Source organism: Leptonychotes weddellii, chromosome 1, assembly GCF_054177405.1.
Source record: "Leptonychotes weddellii isolate Sample4059 chromosome 1, ASM5417740v2, whole genome shotgun sequence".
NCBI classification, from domain to species: domain Eukaryota; kingdom Metazoa; phylum Chordata; class Mammalia; order Carnivora; family Phocidae; genus Leptonychotes; species Leptonychotes weddellii.
In genome coordinates, this window is record NC_138369.1 from 6711083 (window position 1) to 6732999 (window position 21917).

The following is a 21917-nucleotide window of genomic DNA, read 5'->3' on the forward strand; positions in this document are numbered from 1 at the left end:
CCTCTGTGCCTCCACAGGAGCTAGCCCCTCACTCCCAATTACTCTGCCACAGGCCAAACCTGCCCTGAAGTGTCCCCTTCTGTAGTCCTCCCACCCCACCCCCAACCCCGCCCTGGGAGCAAGACCCAGTACAGAGCCTCTGTTCTGCCTCCCCAGGGCAAAGGTGGCACCAAGACCCTGATGAACACCATCATGCAGCTGCGGAAGATCTGCAACCATCCGTACATGTTCCAGCACATCGAGGTGAGCATCGCCAGGGACAGCAGGCCCTCGCTTCTCCCAGAGACATCTGTCTGTACAGAGCCCTGACGCAGAGCTAGGGCGTCTCTCTCTATGATGGCTTTTTGTAAAAATACTTTTTAATAATTTAGATAGGTAATGCCTATATACTGTTTCACTATTGATTTTCTGTTTATTAGTGTTCATTGTAAAGAATCCAAACAATGTAGGAAAATACATGATGGAAATGAAAGCTTCAGAAAGTGTGCCCTCAGATAGCCACAGAAAGCATTCGAAGACTCTTCTCTGGGGTTACTTTTCCTACCTGAGAAGGTCCTGCTGTCTCTGCTGCTTGGCACACTAGCTTTTCCCACTCAGTGACATGGGGGGCTGTTCCTGGTTTGGAGCATCGAGAGCAACCTTCCTTGTCATGAAGTCTCTGGGTCAGAACTTTTTTGGGCCACGATACCCTATGAGAGTCCGGATTCTTGCTTCTGAATTGCACATGTATGTCAGTACTTTCTGTGTGAAGTCTCGGGATCTCTGCAAATCCCTTGATGTCCCTGGGATTCCATCCCGGCACTCCAAGGATGGTCTCAGATACACACTGTCCTCGTGCACTCATTTCGTGGTTAACAGTGGTCTATCATGACTGACTTTTCTTGGTTGGAGAAGCCTGAGGGAAGGGACGTCGACCGGATGGAAAAGCAGTGTGCAGCGTCCGTATTTGGCCCCCGAGCCACCTCAGAGCCACTGTGGATCGCTGAGCACCAGTGTGGGGGCTCCGGGGTGTGGGGGCTCCGGGGTGTGGGGCTGGGTGGCCTCTTCCTGCCCCATGCTGACCTATCTCTCATTCTGTTGCAGGAGTCCTTCTCCGAGCACTTGGGGTTTACCGGTGGCATCGTGCAAGGGTGAGAAGCTTCCCGGTGAAGGGGGTGGGCACGCTGTCCACGTGAAGGTCTTTTTCACTTCTTGATTGGCTTTATTGCTCTCGTGACATTTGTCCAATTTCAGAGGCACTGTATTCATGGCAGAAAATTTAGAAAATAGAGACAAACCGAAGAAGGGAATAGAAATCCTCCATTAGGGCGCCTGGGTGGCTCAGTTGGTTAAGCGACTGCCTTCGGCTCAGGTCATGATCCTGGAGTCCCGGGATCGAATCCCACATCGGGCTCCCTGCTCAGCGGGGGGTCTGCTTCTCCCTCTGACCCGCTTCCCTCTCGTGCTCTCTGTCTCTCATTCTCTCTCTCAAATAAATAAATAAAATCTTTAAAAAAAAAAAAAAAGAAATCCTCCATTAATCTTGAGAGGCAGACCTGGCTTCCAGGCCCCACAGCGCCACATCCGGGCTCTGTGACACAGCCTTCTTAATCATTCTGAGCCTAAACTCTGCTAAGAGAGATGATATCCAGTCCACTTTGTCATGGGTGTTTTTTTCCAGCATTTTTTTTTAAAGATTTTATTTATTTGAGGGAGAGAGCGAACGCGCACGAGCAGGGGGAGGGGGAGAGGGATAAGGGTCCTGGCATCATGACCTGAGCCGAAGGCAGACACTTGACCAGCTGAGCCATCAAGGCGCCCCTCCAGCATAGATGATGCAACCCAGGCTTCCTTAATCCCTGGTGCTGGAGGTGGGTACCCTGACTAGGTTTCATCATTGCAAACAGCCTTGCTCTAGAGCTGAGGCCACCAGCAGTTCTCTGAGCTAGTAAATGGTTTTGAAGAACAGAGGCACCAAATAAAAGATCAAAAAGTTCTTTTGCTGTATTTTTTTAATACCAAATTGCATCATGGGGGGCTCACAGACCTTGGTTCGAGTCCTGGCCCTGGCACATCAGCAGCCATATCACACTGTCCCCCCAGCCTCAGTCTGCACAGCTGTAAGCCGGGGGTTGTTAACTAGAGGGAATGAGAAAAGCTCCAGTGGCCCTTAACCCTACGTGAGGCGCCGGTGGGCACTCTCCAGTGTGTGCCTTTGCTCCTGGAGGTTCTCTCGTGGACTAGGGAGGAGTCCTCACTTCCTGTTGTCCCAGCATGATTGCTGATAGCATGTCTTCTCATTCTTAAAAGTATCTAAGTTGGATGACAATCACATGCTCACCTTTGACCAAGAATGGCCTTGAGCATATTTTAGTTGGGTTGAAATGGCTTTGCTGAAACTTCATGGAGGTCAGAGGGTCTGCTTATGAAGCCACTTCTGTGCCCTTGACCCCTGTGATGAGCAGCCTGCCTAGGCACCCAGGTCAGCCCCGAGATGGGAGGTACGCTTCCTCTCCTGCCTATCTGCAAAGTGCCGTTGCTAACATCGTGTTCTTCCTCCACTCCCTGCTCACCAGGCTGGACCTGTATCGAGCCTCGGGGAAGTTTGAGCTTCTCGATAGGATTCTTCCCAAACTCCGTGCCACCAACCACAAAGTGCTGCTGTTCTGTCAGATGACCTCCCTCATGACGATCATGGAAGATTATTTTGCGTATCGCGGTTTTAAATACCTCAGGCTTGATGGTGAGTATGCCCAAGAGAGGTGTTTGTGGAGGGACTTGTTATCTACAACTGCCAAAGCTTCTGGCCGGTGTACCCTCCTTCACGAGGCAGGGCAAGGCCCGGAGACTAGATCTAGCATCAGGAGTGAGCGTAGCACGTTCAGGGACACAGGCTTGCAGGACTGGGAGGGAGGACTCTGCAAGTATCATGACTGGATCAGAGCCTGTGGTCTAGGAGAGTGGCCAACCTGGATCTGACACCCAGGTCTCCTGAACATGAGGCCTATTGTCTTTGTACTACAACTCTGGGTCCAGTGGTTGTGGTGTACTATGCAACAGTTCTCTTTCAGTGGGAAGTGGCAGAAGTCCACATCCCTTGGATATCAGGAAAAAGTATACTGAACCCCAGGGGTTATTCTTGCTTCAGGTACAGCTGGATCCAGGTGTCTAGATGATGTTGCTGGGGCTTTTCTCAAGCTCTTGGTTCCACTGTCCTCCATCTTGGCTTCATTCTCAGGCAACCTGTCCAGGCTCCCCTTATGTTTTTTCAGTGTCCCCAACAGAGGTTGCCGCCCATCTTTTCCCCCAGAGGTCCAGGGGCTGGCTCTCATTAGGTTGCTATGAGGCACGTACACTTTTCTCCACTGCCCTGTGATTGTAGATCTGTCACTGGTCAGGCCTGGAGCTGGAATCAGGCTCATCCATGCCCAAACCGTGTGCACTGAGGGTAGTGGGTCAGGGGGAGAGTGGAGCTGGTGATGCAGGATGACAGCAGGTTCTCCTGGGGACAGTGCTTAGCTGCAACCCCTGTACTCTCCTGGGAAGTTGTGTGTGTCTGCCTTTATTCCACCACATGGGAGCCCCAGGGAGGAGGGTGCTAAGTGAGATGGTGACAGCATGCTGGACATGTGGTCTGACACATGTCGATTGGCCAGTGAGGCCCTAGAGGAAGTCCCCCCTCTCTTTCCAACTGTGAGAGTGCACGGACTCACCAGAAGAGTGAGCTTCGGAGCCACTGGCTTGAACACAGTTAAGTCAGTAGCTTCTTTCCCACAGCTTCTCAGAGCTTTTATTGAAGCTCATTGCCCGGTGCCTTTCTCTGGCAGGATGCCCCAAATGTCTGCACCCTCATTTGTCTTGCTGTGCATCTGGTGGGACTGTGGTTTCACAGACTACAGACCTGTGGTTGCTGGGCTGATAGCCTGTCGGTCTCTGGCCTCCTCGCCCTCACCCACAGCCTGCCCTTTGTGCCCATCTTGCCTTCTGTCAGCCTCGTCTTAGAGTTCCGTCCAGGGCCACCTTTACAAGCGCAAATGACAGTGTGTGTCTCCCTGTGTCCCTGCCTCCTTCTGGGGCCTCCTTCCCACTCCTTGGAGACTGAAAACTGCACCCCTGTCAACAGGATGGCCAGGCCTTGTGCGCACTGGGCTTTGTCTGTGTCACGGTGCCAACCCTCCCGAGAAGCTGTAGGTAGAGAGCATATTCCCTCCTGCCCCAAGAGGTGTTCTTTCGCCCCATTTCTTTCCTTGTCCTCCATGGTGAGGAGAGGACTTTTGGTGCACTTGGCCACAGCTACACAGTATCCACATGGTCACAGAGCAACGGCAAAGGACAGACAGAGAAAGTAGGGGCTCAGCAACATGTTGTAAGATGGAACCTTCCACCGTCAGAGCAGTGAGAGTGAGGGTGCGGGCTAGACATCGGGGCAGTGGGCCCTTTAGCATGGGCTTGCCTGTTCCCTGCTCCAGGCCTCAGCCCTTCCTCCGAAAGGGGCAGATGGGGGGCATGCCTGGAGCCCAGGCTCCTGTGGGCATCGGGTCTCCGTGCTATTCGTCATGATGGTTGGGCAAGTGGTTGGAAGCATTTAATTTTCATTTTTTTTTATGTTTTAGATTTTTTAATTTATTTGACAGAGAGAGCGAGCACAAGGAGGGGGAGCAGGGGAGGGAGAAGCAGGCTCCCCACTGAGCAGGGAGCCCGAGGCGGGGCTTGATCCCAGGACCCTGTGATCATGACCTGAGCTGAAGGCAGAGTTTAACTGACTAATTTTCATTTCATCACCAAAAATGACTCCTGATTTTGCCAAAAGCACTTTGCTCTGAGCTGGCAGCAACCCAAGGAGCTTAGGTGCCCCTCTGGTGCTCACGTGTCATAGATGGTCACATGAGAGTCCCTGTGACTCCAGGAAGAGGGAAGCTATTCCTGCTTGCAGGGAAGAGTCCCTGTTGTAAGGCACCCATGCGCTTGCCTGTAGAAGATTCTCTGTGACTAGAGAAACCCACTGCAGTGTGATTGAGGCAGGCACCAGCCCTCTGGCCAGTCCCTCGTTCCAGGCACCGTGCCTGGGCACCCACCCTGTGTCGTGCTCACATCGGGCCTGTTTGACTCCGAGGTGACTCGTGGCCTGTTGGGGCTCCTTTTCATCTGGGGTGGGGGGTGTGGCATTCGCTCGTGTTCACCGTAAACCTGAATTGCTCACTCATCGCAGCTCAGGCATGCGTGTGGAGCGACTATAGAGTTGGCCCAGGAGGCCTCCATGGGACGTGTGCGGGCACTGTCTCCGCCCTGGAGCAGGTGTTCTCTGTGTCTCCTCGCCATCGCCCCCCACCCTGCCCTGCGTGGTCCCCCCTGCTGACAGCCTTCTCCCTGCGCTCTGCAGGAACGACAAAAGCGGAGGACCGGGGCATGCTGCTGAAAACCTTCAACGAGCCCGGCTCCGAGTACTTTATCTTCCTACTCAGCACCCGCGCCGGGGGGCTCGGGCTAAACCTCCAGTCGGCCGACACTGTGATCATCTTCGACAGTGACTGGAACCCCCACCAGGTAAGGCTGGGCTGGCCCCCTGGTGGGGCGGGGAGGACTGGAGACTCCCCGGGAGACCCTTTCCCATCCCGAGTGCCCGGCGGCACCCACGGCTGCTAAGGCCTTTGTAGAGAAGCCCCGAGCGTATTCATTTTCCTTTGTCTTAAAACACCACTTTTTGCTTTTATTATGAAAAAAAATACTCCCATTTCTATTAAAAAAAAAAAAAAATCCTGGTTTTAGGTAAATGTGTAGAGTGGAAAATGCCCCAATCTTACCAGCCGTCAGTGATTGTCACTTTTTTTGTGATCCAAGCCTTCCAGGCCATGTTCTTTGTGAGCTCTCACACACTTGTGCTTTTAAAACTTTGGGGGCATGTTTTTACACTGCTGCTCTTATTTTGTATCTATATGCCCTATTCAGAGCTCCATGCCGGTTACAGAGAAGTGGTATTTGATAGATATGGCGATTTTAAAGGGAGTTTTTAACTTTTTCTGATGTTTCATTATAAAAGTAATAGTCTTTTTTAACGCAGATATCAATAACTCAATGTAAACCGAAGAGTCCATTTCCCCCCCACACCAGTCCCGCTGTTTCTGACCACGAGCCAGCGTGTAGCTGTAGGCACACACCTGTGTTCTGGTTTTGATAGAAACACAGCGTGTTCTAGCACGTGTTCTTCCCTCCGGCAGCTGGTGTGTTTGTCCTCTCGGGGCAGGCTCACTGGGACTCCACACAGCCATCTCCTCAGCTGCCAGGTGTCCAGGCATATGGTGGCCTCGAGACTCAACTCAAACCTCACTTAGCAGGCATCTGGGTTTTGTTTCTCAGCGTGACCGCTTAGGGAGCTCTCTTGTCCCTTCCTTGGAGTATTTGTACAAGGACTCACCAGTCAACCCTGAGACGTGGGATTGCTTGGCCCATGGGCATGTCCTCTGTACATTCTGGTCACCTCTGTCCAAGTGGCCTCCAGCAGGCTGCCCCAGGTTTCTCCCACCTACGGTATGAGCATGTCCTTCCCCACAGCCTGGAGGCACTAGTGTGTGGATGGTAGTCCATCTGATGGGCAGATGCTCAGGTTGGTTACTAGCATCCCTTTCTACCTTCAGCCTGGGGCGTAGTTCTCACCGAGACCTCCGTGATCAGCCAGTTTCCTGAGATGTGGTTGTGGTGTGCTGTCCCCGTCGGCAGGCAGACAGTTGGCAGAGGTCCCCCTGGGGCACGTGAGCCAGTGCTTGGCAGCACCGCCAGGAAGCATGCTGGCCGAGCCAGGGAGCTCAGCTATGGACACAAGGCGCTCCCAGCCCCCCACCAGGTGTGGCCTCTGCCGAACCCACTGGGTGTGAATCTCGTATAGGCCCATACTGCTCCGGGCCCGGATGCAGGGTTTCGTGGGAACCCTCCTGATTTCGCAGCTGGGGATGATGATACAGTTAGTGTTGGCAGCCACGGCTACCATTTGATCAGAGCTTGCTCCGCAGCACACTCTAGGCTGAGTATACGATGCCATTTAGCTCCTCTCCCCTCACAGTCACCAGAAGGACCTGTGTCAACAGAGTGAGTCCTGAGGCTCATAGAGGTTGCGCCTCGGCCTGGGCTGCACAGCAGGGAAGGAGCAGGGCCAACACCCAAGCCAGGCATTGCCAAGATGCTGTCCGGCTTCGACCCTGTCCTGTGAATGGGTGCCCTTAACTGCAGTACGGCCATCCCAAGCGCCGGGGCCCTCCTGGGGTAGGTGAGGGGACCGTGCAGCTGTGACATGAGCTCCTTGGGAGTATAACGGCCCAGGACTTGCCCTCCAGATTGCACTGTGCCCTGGAGTACCTGTAGAATCCCAGTAAGATGGGAAGGGACGATGGGGGATCATCATCCTGGCACAGACTCCAGGTTGCGTTCCGGGGCTCCCAGCTCAAGAAGCTGCTGGTCAGGGCAGGCAGAAGGGCCCGGCAGGAGGAGGCAGGCACACAAGAACGGGAAGGCCTTTCCCGCCGTCACTGCGAGGCTGACTGCCTCTTAGATCTCCGCAGAGCTGGTCCGGGACTAACCTGCCTCTCTTCCTCTAGGACCTGCAAGCCCAGGACCGCGCCCACCGCATCGGGCAGCAGAACGAGGTGCGGGTGCTCCGTCTCTGCACGGTCAACAGTGTAGAGGAGAAGATTCTGGCCGCCGCCAAGTACAAGCTCAATGTTGACCAGAAGGTGATCCAGGCTGGCATGTTTGACCAGAAGTCCTCCAGCCACGAGAGGCGCGCCTTCCTGCAGGCCATCCTCGAGCACGAGGAGCAGGACGAGGTGAGGGCAGCGCCAGCCCCAACCCCCTCCCCGGCGTGAGTGGTGGACGCATGAGCGGCTTTCATTTTTGTTTTTTTACCTTTTTTGCACTCTTATTTTTTTTGCATCCCTTTGGAGTAAAGGGAGTGTGGGCTGAAAGGAAAGAGGATGAGTACTTGCTTTTTCTTTGAAGTGGTTTTTTTTTTCTAAACTGCTGGTGAAAGACGCCGGATTGACAGCCCTGGAGACTGAAGTCCTCTATTTATCCACAGAGCAGACACTGCAGCACGGGCAGCGGCAGTGCCAGCTTCGCCCACACTGCCCCTCCGCCAGCGGGCGTCAACCCCGACTTGGAGGAGCCACCTCTAAAGGTGAGAGGGGTAGTTCAGTCTCCATGCCCATTCAATCCTCGGCTTCTCGGCTGAGACGGCCAGCAAGGGCCCTGATCCCACGGAGCGTGCGTGTGCGTGTGTGTGTGTGCGCCTCTCGCTGCCGTGTGGGTCCCCATCCACCGCAGCCGGCCTGGGACCGCCAGCTCATTGCCCATGGACCGCCGCCGCTCGCCTCCGAGCCCGGCCGCCGCCCAGCCCGGCCTCCCCGCACTCGAACTAAACGTGTGAAACCTTCTAGGAAGAAGACGAAGTGCCCGACGACGAGACTGTGAACCAGATGATTGCCCGGCACGAGGAGGAATTTGACCTGTTCATGGTAGGTACACCTCGTGGGGCGCTCTGAAGGCTTCGCGCGCCCCACCCTATCGACATCAAGTAGAACAAAACAGCTTAGTCAAATAGGACGAAACTTCTCGGGGACGGGGGTGTCCTGGCGGGTCTTGGAGCTGGGTCCTCTCTCAGGGGGGCCCCACGCTGCCTCCCAGCTGACCCATCTTTCTCCCGTGGTCCCCTAAGAGTATTGCAGCAACAGTGGGACACACAGACACCCCCATCCCATGTGTGACCCTCAGTCTTGCTGAATGCCTGTCCTCCTGAGTGTTTCGTCCTTGAGACTCCCTTTCAGAGGGAGTTAACGCTGTCCCAGGCCTGTGGTCAGTCACAGGTGCCCCTTAGCTCTGGGTAGAAAACGCAAGTCAGCATGGAGTCAGAGTGTGGACCCTTGGCCCCTCTTCTGCGCCCTTCCCATCTTTTCTGGAATTCTCTGCTCCTGAGGCGGAGCCCCTAGCGAGGGTCTGCTGTTGGAGCCAGAAGCCTCAGAATTGCCGTTGAGCTGCCTGGCAGCAGTGGTGCCCGAGGCTTGAAGCCTCCCTTGCCACACGTGCCCTGTGTGCCCCCAGCTCTCCCTGTGCTCACGCCTCTCTCCCTCTGTTCCCTGCCCTGCGCCCCCCAGCGCATGGACCTGGACCGCAGGCGCGAGGAGGCCCGAAACCCCAAGCGGAAGCCGCGCCTGATGGAGGAAGACGAGCTCCCCTCGTGGATCATCAAGGACGATGCTGAGGTGGAACGGCTGACCTGTGAGGAGGAAGAGGAGAAAATGTTTGGTCGCGGCTCCCGCCACCGCAAGGAGGTGGACTACAGCGACTCGCTGACGGAGAAGCAGTGGCTCAAGGTACATGCTGGAGAGGGCCGGCCAGGGGCAGGGTCGGGAGAGCAGAGATTCAGCTGCTGCGCTGTGGGGCTCATCCAAAACGCGAGCGGGTTCCCTTTGGCCATTCTTGGTTTTCGTTAACCACAGCGACACCTCTGATACAGGGCCAGCTCGCTCCGGTCCTCCTGACCACTAGCACAGGAGGTTTACTTGAGGTTCAGGTACAGTGCTGCCGCTCTCAGCTTGGTGTGCTCTTCCGAGGGCCTGGCAGTGGGAAACACAGTGATGGGTCAGAGGGTGACCTGCCCTCCCACGTGGGTGGGAGTGCCAGCGGGGGTCAGACAGCCTCCCTTGGGGCACATCGACCCCAGAGCTGGACCCCTCACCCAGGTCCCTGGCAGCAACAGGTGTAGGCGGCTAAGTCAGGGCCGTGGGCATCTGGTGGGCGCACTGGGATTATGGTGACTCATCAGGCCCTTCCCCATGCTCGGGGCTCTGAATGCAGAGGTGGTGACCGGGAATCCAGCCCTGAAGTTTCATAAAAATGTCCATGAGGCAACCCTTCCCAGGAGGCAGGTGGTGGCGTTCAGCTGTGCCCAGCTTATTGGCACACCCCAGAACGAACAATGTGGCCTGCCTAGGCCTCTGGTCACACTCCCTGGGGTTCCTCTTGATTGACTGCAGCCCGAGTGCCCCCTCAGTCCACGAGGTTAGGCAGCCCTGGCCCTGTCCTAAAAGCTCAGAACCACCCAGACTAGTGAGCTTGCTGGCTCAGCTGTGCTTTTGAGGGAGCCGCTGAAACGTGCCAGGGAACCAGTGACCCTCGGGTGGGGCAGGTGCTTGTCCTGCTTCCCACCCGTCGGCCCCGAGCTCCGGGCGATGGAACGTAGGCCGAAACGCAGGTGGGAAGAGCTCCCGTGGCTCTGCATTTTTGAGACACGGATACCTTTTAAAAACAATTGCCTGTGTGCTAATAATGTTTTGTGCACGTTCTGCTCTTTTCTTTTTTAATATAATTTATATAACACTGCATTCAATCATGGACAGTTCAGTAGTTTTTAGCATATTCAGCGTTGTGCGGTGATCACCACAAATGAGCATTAGAACATTCTCGTCACCTCAGAAAGAAGCCCTGTCCTCTTCAGCTCTCTTCCTGTCCCTTTATTCCCCCTAGATTTTGTTCTAAACATTTCATATAAATAGAGGCATGTGTCCTCCTTTTGGCGACTGGCTTCTGGCAATAGGCAAAATATTTAGTAGTAGGCAAGGTTTATCTGTGTGGTAGCAAGTACCCTTCCTTCTCAAGGCTGAGTAATGCTCTGTTGTGCAGATAGACAATGTCTTTGTTCGTTGGCAGACAGTTGGCCTGTTTTCCACCTCTGGGCTGCTGAGAATAATACTGCCATGAACATTGGTGGACAAGATTTTGGCAGGATATATATTGTGATTTTTATCACATGAATACCTAGAAGTAGAATTGCTGAATCAAATGGTAATTTTTTAATTTAATCTTTTGAGGAACTGCCAGACTGTTTCCCACAGCAGCCACACCATTTTACATTCCTACCAGCAGTGTGTGACAGTTCCGATGTCTCCATCATCCCACCTGTGTTTGTCACCTGTCCTTCTGACTCTAGCCATTCTAGTGGGTACGCCGTAGTAACCTTGTTGTGGCTTTTAATTGCATTTTCTTGGTGGCTAATGGTGCTGGGCATCTCCTGAGGTGCTTGTCGGTCATTTGTGTATCTTCTTCAAAACTCTCTTTATTGGATGTGTGATTTGCAGATGTTTTTCTCCTATTCTGTTGCTTACTGTTTCACTTTTTTGATGGTGTCCTTTGAAGCACAAATGTTTTTAATTTTGACGAAGTTTAGTGTATCTGTTTTTTTCCTTTTGCTTGTGCTGTGGTATCATGTCAGAGAATCCACTGAGAAATGTAGGAGCACAAAAATTTACCCCTGTGTTTTCTTTCAAGAGTTTTAGCTTTTGCATTTGGGCCCAGGATCCTTTTTGAGCAGTTCTTTTTTTTTTTTTTTTTAAGATTTTATTTATTTATTTGACAGAGACACAGCGAGAGAGGGAACACAAGCAGAGGGAGTGGGAGAGGGAGAAGCAGGCTTCCCGCCGAGCAGGGAGCCCGATGCGGGGTTTGATCCCAGGACCCTGGGACCATGACCTGAGCCGAATGCAGACACTTAACGACTGAGCCACCCAGGCGCCCCCTTTTTGAGCAGTTCTTGTTTAGGACGTGAGGTCAGAGTCCAGCGTCGTTCTTTCACAAGCGGATGTCCAGTTTGCCCCAGCTCCGTATGTTGAAAAGACTTTTTTTGCCTCACAGAGCACATGCTTTTTTTGTAAATGTCGTACTCAGTAAGAGTTTGTGTTAATAAAAAAATACGTTTACCCAAAACAGACACTCTCTTTTCTTAGTGGTGGCCACGTAACTGGGCCCCCTTTTCTGACAGCCACTCCGGTGCCACATGTACCAAAACTCTTGAGAATGGTGCTGGCACTTGCCCTGCTGGGCTGACCTGTGTGCCTGGGCCTCGGGACCAGAGACCCTAGTGTTGCGTTCTTAGGGTAGCTGTAGCAAGGACCCCAAAGTGGGTGACTTAAAACTATAGCAGTTTAGGGGCGCCTGGGTGGCTCAGTTGGTTAAGCGGCTGCCTTCGGCTCAGGTCATGATCCTGGAGTCCCGGGATCGAGTCCCACGTCGGGCTCCCTGCTCGGCAGGGAGTCTGCCTCTCTCTCTGACCCTCCCCCCTCTCATGCTCTTTATCTCATTTTCTCTCTCAAATAAATAAATAAATAATCTTAAAAAAAAAAAAACTATAGCAGTTTATTCTCAGAGTTCTGGAGGTTTGAAGTCTGGAGTCAAAGTTTCAGCAAGGCCTAAGGTTCCAGGGGAGGATCATTCCTCGCCTCTTCCAGCTTGTGGTGGCCCTGGCATTCCTTGGCCTGTGGCCACTTCACCCCTATCTGCTCCCGTCTTACATGGCCTGTCCCCCGTGTGTCTTTGTGTCCTTTCCTGTCTCTCATGGGGACATTCTCATTGGAGTTGGGGCTCACCCTGACAGAGGATGACTTCATTTTTGCTCTTTACTTAAACCTGTAAAGATCCTATTTTGAAATAAGATCACATTCTGAAGTTCCAGGTGGACATGAACTTTAGGGGACACTATTCAACCCCCCGTACCCCGCTGGGCTCGCAGTGCACATCCTCCCCCACGCCAGCCTTACAGTCCCTCCTGCCTGCCACACACCCTTCATGCTGTTCCTTTGGCCTGGATGCCTTACCCACCCCTACCCTTCAGATCTCAGCCTAAGTGCCACCTCCTCTGAGATGCTCCCCTGACCCCCGGCCAGGGCACGTCTGCTCCACCATCAGAACACCACTCACCCTCCCTCCTGGCAGTCAGCATGCTTGTCACCATGTCTGCGAGATGTTTGCTTACTGTCTTCCCTCCGTGAGGGGCTTTTTCATGCTGTGTCCTCAGTGCCTGGCCCTGTGCTCGCAGTCACAGCTGGTAAATGTGAGATGGACAACCAGAACATCCCTTGGAGCCCTGCCCCAGCTCCCTTTTCTGGTTGCAGGCTCCTCTGGCTTCTCATCTATTTGTGGGGATAAAATGTGCAAACGAGTCCTTATCATTGAGAATGAATCAGTTGGTGTTGTTCAGAAATTAATCTTGTTCACAGTCAGGTCCTTCTGCTCAGCAGTTTCACTGCCCGGAGTCTATGTACAAGTAACACGGCTGGCAGTCACACCATTGGTCCGACTAGCACCCCGCCCCCAAATGGAAACAGCCGAAATGCCCAAGAAAGTCTAAATGAGGGTATGTTGTACAATGAAATACTAAACCGACATCAAAAATTACGTTGCAGAAAAGCGACAGGAAGTACATCCAGGACATAGTAAGCAAAAACGTGAGTCCCGGTACGGCGTGTGGATACGCTGCCATCGCTGTCCTCGGTGCCGCACGCGTACGTGGGAAGGGCCGGGAGAGTCCTGGCTTGGCCGGTGGTGATGGCTGCACACAGTGAACATACCTAATGCCCCGAAGTGCACTCTTAAAAATGGTTAAGTGGTCAGTTTTGTGTTATGTACATCTTGCCACAATTTTTAAGAAAAATGCCGAGGCTCTAGAGCAGAAGTATTAATAGTGTCACCTCCGGGTGGAGGGATTCCAGGGTCCAAGTCTTCGGGCTCCCGTCGGTGGGGATGTGCCTCTTTAATTGGTAAAGAAATGCAACTGTTGATTTGTTAAGGCCAGGCACGGGCAGGGAGCACCTGGGGGGGCAGAGCCAGCCTTTCGTGGCCTCTCGGAACCCACCTGGGGCCCCCAGCGTGTCCCGCCCTGCCGGGGCCTGCGGGTTTGCGCCGCGGCCTTTGCTTGTCCACCTCGGTGCTGGCTGTCCTATTTTACCACTATTGACCCTGAAGGCCATCGAGGAGGGCACGCTGGAGGAGATCGAAGAGGAGGTCCGGCAGAAGAAATCGTCTCGGAAGCGCAAGCGGGACAGCGATGCCGGCTCCTCCACCCCGACCACTAGCACCCGCAGCCGTGACAAGGACGACGAGAGCAAGAAGCAGAAGAAGCGCGGGCGGCCACCCGCCGAGAAGCTCTCCCCAAACCCTCCCAACCTCACCAAGAAGATGAAGAAGATCGTGGACGCTGTGATCAAGTATAAGGACAGGTAAGCCACGGAGCGCAGCAGGTGGGCGTTGGGGGTCCTCGGAGGTGCCTCGTCCGGCCCTCCGGTCACTGCACACACATTGCTGGCCTGTCTTTGTCTCGGTATGCCTGCTCTCGTGGAACTTAACGTTCTGCAAGAGGCAAGCACTCTGTCAACTGTGATGAGAGAGGGAAGAGAAAATGTCGTGGGGAGGTGGAGACGGGGCTGTTTTCAGGGATGGTAACGTTTGAGGGGGAGCCCTGAGGAATGGAGGTCTGGGGCCAAGTGCTCCAGCAGAGGCAGGAGCCGGGGGAGAGGTGATGGGTCGGGGGAGGGAGAGGGAGGGACCAGTGCGGTGATGGGCGCCGATCGCACGGCCGGTAGACTGTAGGGAGAGGGCCCGTGTGGCTGGAGCTGAGACAAAGCAGCTTTCCTTCTTTAGACTTTCTACCCTCTCCCCACACTTGGATGACGTGCCAGCCCAGTTCCCACCATGGGCCATCACGCGTGGGCCGCTTGTTGCGAAGACTGACCAGGCTCCGCTCCAGGATTTGGGGTCCCTGCCCTCCCAGACACACAAAATAGGAGACTGCAGCAGATCTGTTTGTGGATCACAAGTACCATTTAAATAAGAAAATAACGGTTCTGCCAGGCCCTCCCCGGGAGCATGTGCACGGTGGGCCAGCTGGGGCATGAGGCCTGCACTTTGCTCAGGGCTCGGCTCGTACTGCTCCCCCAGCATCTCAGTCCACTTTCTGGTACATACTGGCCAGTACTAGCTTGATTTTATAGTAACATGTGGCAGTCATTAAGCAAAGTAAGGGTAAATTGTAATCTGTAGGAGGGAAAAGTGTCGAGGTGTAAGCCTCAGTGCATCATTTGAAGAGACTCTTAGCAAGTGTGAAATTCTGGGGACTAGTGATGATTGTAGTACCCAAATAAAAGTTGTAAATTGTCCTTAAAAAAAGAATCTTTTATTATTAGAAGAGAAACAAATGACTGAGAAAGGCTTATTTCAGCTCAACCACCCACCCTAAAAATGTGGCATCTGTATTGGAGAAGAAAATACCGAACTGATAGGTAGACTTCACCTTTGAGGCAAATTCCACAAAGAAAAAAGTGGAAGAGTCACAATTATTTGAAATATGGAATGTGCAAAAACCCAATGAAAACGATAGATCCCAGTGTTTTCTTCCCAATTATCTTTTTGCGAGGGAGTCTTAAAATTATCAAAATGAAGAAGACCCTTGAAGATTAGGGGGCAAGGATGGACTTTTTCAAAAGTCATGCTGATCTTTTGGGTATCCAAAGCGAGTGAACCTTGACCTTACCCTACACCTTACACATGTGTTAAATTGAAATGGAGACATAAATGTGAAAGGTAAAACAAAGTTCTAGAAGAAGGCATCGATGAAAATCTTCATGGCCTTGATGTGTGCAGAGACTTCCTGAACAGGACACAAGCACCTAAAATTAAGAACATCTTTTCATCCAAGGACACCCTCATGAAGCCCCTGAATACTTGCACCGAATGAAATTTTAAAATGGGCAAAAGTCATGAACAGACATCTCCTGGAAAGAGATATCCCAGTGACCAATTGGCATGTGAAAAGGTGCTCGGGATCATTGGCATTGACGCCGTAATATCAAGGTAACGCACAATAAAACCAGAGATGCCTCCATACACCCACCAGAATGGCTCAGATTCCTTTAAGTGTTGGCAAGGACACAGAGTAGTTGGACTTCACGTACTGCTTATGGGAGCAGACCGCTCTTTGGCACTAAACCTTCTGACCCAGAAACTCCAATCCTGGTTCCAGAGATTGCTGAATGCCTGTGTCCACCAAAAGACAGGTACAAGCACTTGCAGAGCAGCCTTGATTGTAACTGCCCCAAATGAAACAGCCCGGCGTCCATCCGTAGGAAAACATACCAGTGGTGGCCTAATCCAGGAGCAGAGTTCTAACCACCACCAGCACAGACATTCCGCCACTCCCTGGGAGAATCTTACAGTCATTTTGTTGAGTGAAAGACGCCAGACGCTAGCAAGTACCTACTGGATGCTTCCAGTTATAGGAAGTTGAAAAGCGGATCCATGGTGATGGGTGTGGAACAGTGGTTACCTCAAGAAGTGAAAATGTTCGGGGGCGCCTGGGTGCCTCCGTCGGTTAAGCGTCTGCCTTTTTTTTTTTTTTTAAAGATTTTTTTTATTTATTTATTTGACAGAATAGCGAGAGCAGGAACACAAGCAGGGGGAGTGGGAGAGGGAGAAGCAGGCTTCCTGCCGAGCAGGGAGCCCGATGTGGGACTCGATCCCAGGACCCCGGGATCATGACCTGAGCCGAAGGCAGACGCTTAACGACTGAGCCACCCAGGCGCCCTAAGCGTCTGCCTTTAATTCAGGTCATGATCTCAGGGTCCCGGGATCCAGCTCCATGTCGGGCTCCCTGCTTGGCGGGGAGTCTGCTTCTGCCTCTCCCTCTGCTCCTCCTCCTGCTCCTGCTCTCTCTCTTTTTCGAATAAATAAAATTTAAAAAGACATGAAAATGTTTATCAGGATAAACATTTGATATGCATGCTTTCCTGTATTATGATACACCTCGGTTTTAAAAAAGACAAACAAGATGCTTGTAAACAGCATCCTAAACTTGTTGATAAGGCCTTGGATATTTTCGAACTTAAAAAAAAAAGGGTGTCCATTTTTTTAAGTCATCTTGTGACTTACTGCAAAAGGCCCCTGAGCATCAGCCTTAGCCATGTATCACATGAGAAAAGTGGAACTGACTCCCCCAGCTGCTGCAAACAGTGTTCTTCCAGCACGTGCAAGATGGGGTGAGAAGTCAGGCCTGAAACTAAAACTGGCTCTTAGGGCTCCGTGACCCCTTGTGGAGACTGTTCGCCTGCAAGAGGCTGAGATCCAGTTTGGTGCAAGCCCCAGCTCTGGAGTCACAGAACTGCACTCCGAGCTGGAGTGAGACCCGAGTGGCAGGACACCTCAGTGGAGGGTTTGATGTATGGTTAACATTTAACCCTGCATCCTCCTGGAATGGGTGGCATCACAGGACTGGGAGTTCTCCGTTACAGTGGAAAGAAACGTAGAGAAGTTACAAGTGGATCTTGTATATGTGCTCATTAAAGGAAGTCTCCCACATGCTGACATTGAGAAACGCTTGGTTTGCGATTGGAGCGGGTCCATCCCCTTGCTGCTTTGCTGGTGGTCCCATAGGAAAAGATCAAGCAGGGAACACAGAGACTTGGGAAAATAATCCTGTTTTCCTGCTTGAAAAGTTACCTCATAGCAAATACTTTCAAAGATGACCTTTGGGTAAAAGGCTGGCGTATTTAATGGATTTTTTTGACATTCCTTAACATCCTGAATTTGAAACCACAGGGAAAATAACAGTGTGGTTCACCCTGTTGTGAGATTGGATGAGAAGTGAGACCACCCTCACTCTTGACACCAACTGCAGAGTTCAGGGATCCCAGACCACGCTCAGGCTTGCTAATTATTTTGAAGGACTCTCTGGACTCTCTGAAAGCTGCTCAACTCAGTTATGATTTGTTACAGTGCAAGGACCAAGATTGGCATCAGGGCAGCGTCCTGGAGAGTTCTGTGTGTGGAGCTTCCAGCCGCCCTCTCCCCAGGGAGTTGCTGACAGCGCTCACTTCCCTGGCAGCATCAGGAGACGACTCACAGCACTGCCAACCAAGGAAGCCTCGATGTCTAGAGTTTTTATTGGAACTTGTTTCTCGGAGACACGACTAACCACCCACGTGGCTGGCCTCAGTCTGTAGCTCCTCTGTGGGTTGAGCTGATGCCACATGACCCATCACCCCTGCCTTAAGTCACAGTCTTAGACTCTCTGGGCCAAAGGCCCCCAGGTAAACAAAGGCAGCCCACAAGGCAGGACATTTCAAGGGCTGAGAGATCACATCCTAGGAGCCCAGCATAAAGGCCAGACCTCTCTTTGGACCAGGTTAAATTCTCACGGCACACCCATCAGGCACCTGGAAGGTTCTGAGGGACCAGACACCATGCCACACCAAAGAGAACCAAAGTGGAATAAATTTGGAAGTAGCCTATCACACACTTTGTCTCAGACTTCCTATATAGCTCATTTCCGGAAGAGAAAATCTATATTCCAAAAAAAAAAAAATTTTTTTTTTTTTTTTGGCTTTCCAGAACATTTTAATTAGCTAAATTCTGTACTTGAGTTTAAACATGGAGCCTGAGGAGAGAACGAATTGTTACAGCGTGGTGTCTCCTGGACGCCAGTAAATGGTTACAGGACATTGTCAGCATTTGGATTCGATATTCCTGAGTCTGCCTTGCTGAGCGAGAGGGCCGGGTGCTGCTGATTCCACTCCAGTGCCCATGGGAGCCGGGGTTGCGTCTTCCCCGCAGTGATTCGAGAAGAGTGCTTCTGCTGTGTCTCCGCTGCTTTGTGTGAGCGGGGCCACCCTTCTGTTGGTGGGCATTGCTGCAGATGTTGCTTTTGATTACATATTTCAAGATCTCCCCTGGTTGTATTTCAATACCAGTGCAACCACATTTGATAATTGCCTTTGTACTTACATCCTTGTCCATGTAGAGGTAATGTCCTGATCTAGAAGCGTTTGCTCCCTTCACACCTGTTCAGGTTCAGGACTGCCATGCCCCTCCCTCCCAAGGCCCCCATGTCCAGTGTGGCCTGAAGAGGTGTGCCACATAAGCAGGGCCCCGTCGGGGGAAGAGGAAGAAAGGAGTGTCATGGGAAAAGGGGACAGCATATGCAGAGGCCCTGAGGCCGAGGGGAGGGGCATCCTGTGTGCAGAGGAAGCCAGCTAAGGCAAGGGGCTGTACCGGGCTGAGCGCGCATGCAGGACCTCACAGGGCTCCTTCTCCTTGGTGCTTGGAAATCTCAAACTGCATCGAGGAATCCTATGGTTAACAGCCAGAATGAGAACCGGAATTAAGAAAGTAAGTTGGAAGGTCGGGATTTTCGCTTTAAAATCTAAACATGGAAGTAAGTTAGGCACAGGTTCCCGGTCAGGTTGGGACCTTGTCATAGGGTGATGTGTCCTGTCAGCTGGCGTCGTCATCCTGTAATCCTTCAGATAGGTAGCCAAGGCACTGTCTGCAGATGCTAGTCCGTGGGTGTGTGCTCTGGAGCGCATACCTCGGTGCCTTGGGGGTGGTTTTAGAGAACTGGGTCTGCTGGGAGGAGCCATTTCAGCAGGGAGGCTCCAGAGGAGCCTCTGTAGCACCTGTGCTCCCCGCTGTAGGGCAGAATCACGGCTGCTGTGAAGAGCACGTGCTGGGCAGGGGAGGGTCAGCGCCAGGTTTCCTGAACTCCATCATACTGACGTGACAGAAGGGAACACTTGTTCTCAGGAGATCCTCACGAGTTACTCTCGATGGCTCAGAAAGGTGGTGGATGTGTTCAGGCTGCCAAGGCTAAGCCTCCCACGGCTGAGCCCCACTGAGCAGACCCTCTGGGTCCCCTTCCCCCTTCCCCCTGCCAGGAGGCAGCCACTTGAAAAGGACTGGACAGCTTGAGGGTCACAGAGATCTGGGTTCAACATCCATCTCCCTGCCTCAGTTTCCAGGTCCTCAGCATAGAAGTGGAATCCCCCAGATTGGATTGCAGAGACCCCAAATGTGAGATATCGTGGGCCAGGCATGCTGCCTAGAGACCAGCCCTGAATCCATTGTGGATGATGCAAGGCCCTTGCCCCGTCTGTGGTGGCAGCTTCGGCCTCGGCCTGGCAGCCACTGCCTAAAACCTATTACCGCTTTCCCTTTGCCCTTGCAGGAGCCCTGCTGCACTTCCCTGTTCAGAATCAAAGAGCAGATGGCTCTTGGGAATTGAAAGCTTTGTACACTGATTTGCAAGAAAAACAGGCAATGTAGCAAGCCCCAGGGGAGGTTGTCTGGCTGAAGTGTTCCCCAGGAAAGGTAACTGCAGGTGCCTCCAATCCCCTCAGGATAGTCCCCTTTAGGGGAAAGAGTAGAGGGTGGGCAGGCCTGGGAGCCGTTTCATGTGGGGGCAGAGAGGCCTCAGGGTTCTCAGCCTCGGCCTTTGAATGCCATACAGCCCTTCATCTGGAGCCCAAGCTCAGACTGGGTACGCTGCAGGAGGAGAAGCTAGCTCTCTGCCTGTGGGTCCAGCTCTGGGGTCAGCACTTTCTTTTTTTTTTTTTTGGAAGGGGTCAGCACTTTCTGCTTGGCACCCAGCCCAGAGCCTGTCTTGAGAAACGCTCAGGTGAGATGTCTTGAGAAAAGTGCTGATCCCTATCATCAAGGCCCAGGCCAGCCTGCGTGTGTAGGTGCAGGCTGGGCTGAGGGCCCAGTGGCCCTTGTTGAATCGTGCTGAGGTTCTGAGGCTGCCATAGAGTTTGCTGGATGAAGTTGCACCTGCCCTCTTTGCCACCCTGCCAGTTCCGGCCCCAGGCTTCACTCCCTGTGGTGGTTGGTCGTCACAGTAGAAGAAAACAGGGCAGCAATCTTAGAACGGCTTAAAACTAGAGTTACATATAAGTTCAAAACAGGACGGGTACAGACACTGGACCCCAGAAATAAGTAGTTTTGGGTGAACAAGTCACACCCTCTGCCTCCCACAGAGTCCCGTGTGAGATCCTTCTAAAGTGCTCGTGCATTCCGGCAAGCGTGTGTGCCTTCTGTACTCAGGGAAAACAATAAAGAAATGGTCATGAAAATAGAAGATAATCAACAGGTAAGACAGGAAGTATAAAAGGAAAATTCAAAATCACTGGAAAAGAAAAAAAAAAAGATGAATAAAAAGGTCCAAGGTCAAGTAAACGAGAAATCACGAAAGAATAGGTAGATTTTATTTATTTATTTATTTATTTATTTTTAAAGATTTTATTTATTTACCTGAGAGAGAGAGAGAATGAGAGAGAGAGCATGAGGGGAGGAGGGTCAGAGGGAGAAGCAGACTCCCCGCCGAGCAGGGATCCAGATGTGGGACTCGATCCCGGGACTCCAGGATCATGACCTGAGCCGAAGGCAGTCGCTTAACCAACTGAGCCACCCAGGCACCCAAGAATAGGTAGATTTTAAAATAAAGCTAAAAGACAGCTAGCTAAAAGAATTGAAAGGTTAAGGTTCTAAGGTGAAACTGATTAAAGACGTAAGTTAACCAAGCTTAGAAGTTAGGAGGGAAGGAAGAGTGGGTATGAGGGTCTCAGGAAGGTATGGAGGTGGGTCTGTCAGTTCCAGATGGACCAGAGGACCCCCAGCACCCTGGGTTCCAGCGTGGGCATCCAGAGGTCTCTTCCATTTCAGAAGGGGCTTTGTGGCCTCCGCTGCTGTAGAGCTGCTCAGCACTCTAGGCGCTCCCGGGAGTACCAGCGGGCTGCGAATCCTGACTCATTTCAGCCAGGAAGCACGCTTCTCAAGGCCCGGGTCACCCAGCCCTGCAGAAGGTGGCCTCAGGCCCCCCTACACTTGCATGACCAGCTCCACGCGCCTCTGGCCGCAGCTCCCAGGGGAGCTGGGCTGGCTTTGCCTCTCGTTTTCACCCTCTCTCTCGTGCTGAGAAATGTTCTTTGCATGCCATGAACAGGTCCTGGCCTTCCTGCTCTTTGTCCTCATCACCCACAGCTGATGTCTTCTGAGCTCCGGCCGCTGCGGAGCGTGGTGCAAGCCGGCGCTTGTGACACTCAGGGTCTGCTCGGGGAAGCCGCAGAGTGGGCGACTGCAGCTAGGAGCCTGCCTGGATTATGATCCAGCTGCTGCTTTCTGTGTAATCCCGGGTCATGCATCTTTTTTCAAAGCTCAGGGTCTCGCCTCCAAAATGAAATGTCAAATCCAAGTGCTTCCCCCACTCGGCTTACTTGTTTCTTTACTTTTTTTTTTTTAATTAACATAGTGTACCATTAGTTTCAAAGGTGGAGTTCAGTTATCCCAGAGGCAAGGGAAGC

At 52.5% G+C, this 21917-nt stretch overlaps 1 protein-coding gene across 9 annotated transcripts in view; it reads left to right on the forward strand.

Moving 5' to 3' along the window:
• SMARCA4 (SWI/SNF related BAF chromatin remodeling complex subunit ATPase 4) overlaps positions 1-21917 on the forward strand; it is an 88526-nt gene that overhangs the window by 56451 nt on the left and 10158 nt on the right. For 4 of the 9 annotated variants that reach the window (XM_081813048.1, XM_081813047.1, XM_081813046.1 and 1 more), the window contains exons 22-31: positions 157-243; positions 1084-1130; positions 2556-2722; positions 5360-5523; positions 7566-7793; positions 8045-8143; positions 8403-8480; positions 9117-9335; positions 13200-13241; positions 13759-14012. In XM_081813048.1, coding sequence (XP_081669174.1) covers positions 157-243; positions 1084-1130; positions 2556-2722; positions 5360-5523; positions 7566-7793; positions 8045-8143; positions 8403-8480; positions 9117-9335; positions 13200-13241; positions 13759-14012 — 1385 coding nt within the window. Of the gene's footprint in view, positions 1-156; positions 244-1083; positions 1131-2555; positions 2723-5359; positions 5524-7565; positions 7794-8044; positions 8144-8402; positions 8481-9116; positions 9336-13199; positions 13242-13758; positions 14013-17559; positions 18067-21917 lie in introns of those variants that run through there. The other 5 variants (XM_081813053.1, XM_081813052.1, XM_081813057.1 and 2 more) reach the window with 4 other exon arrangements.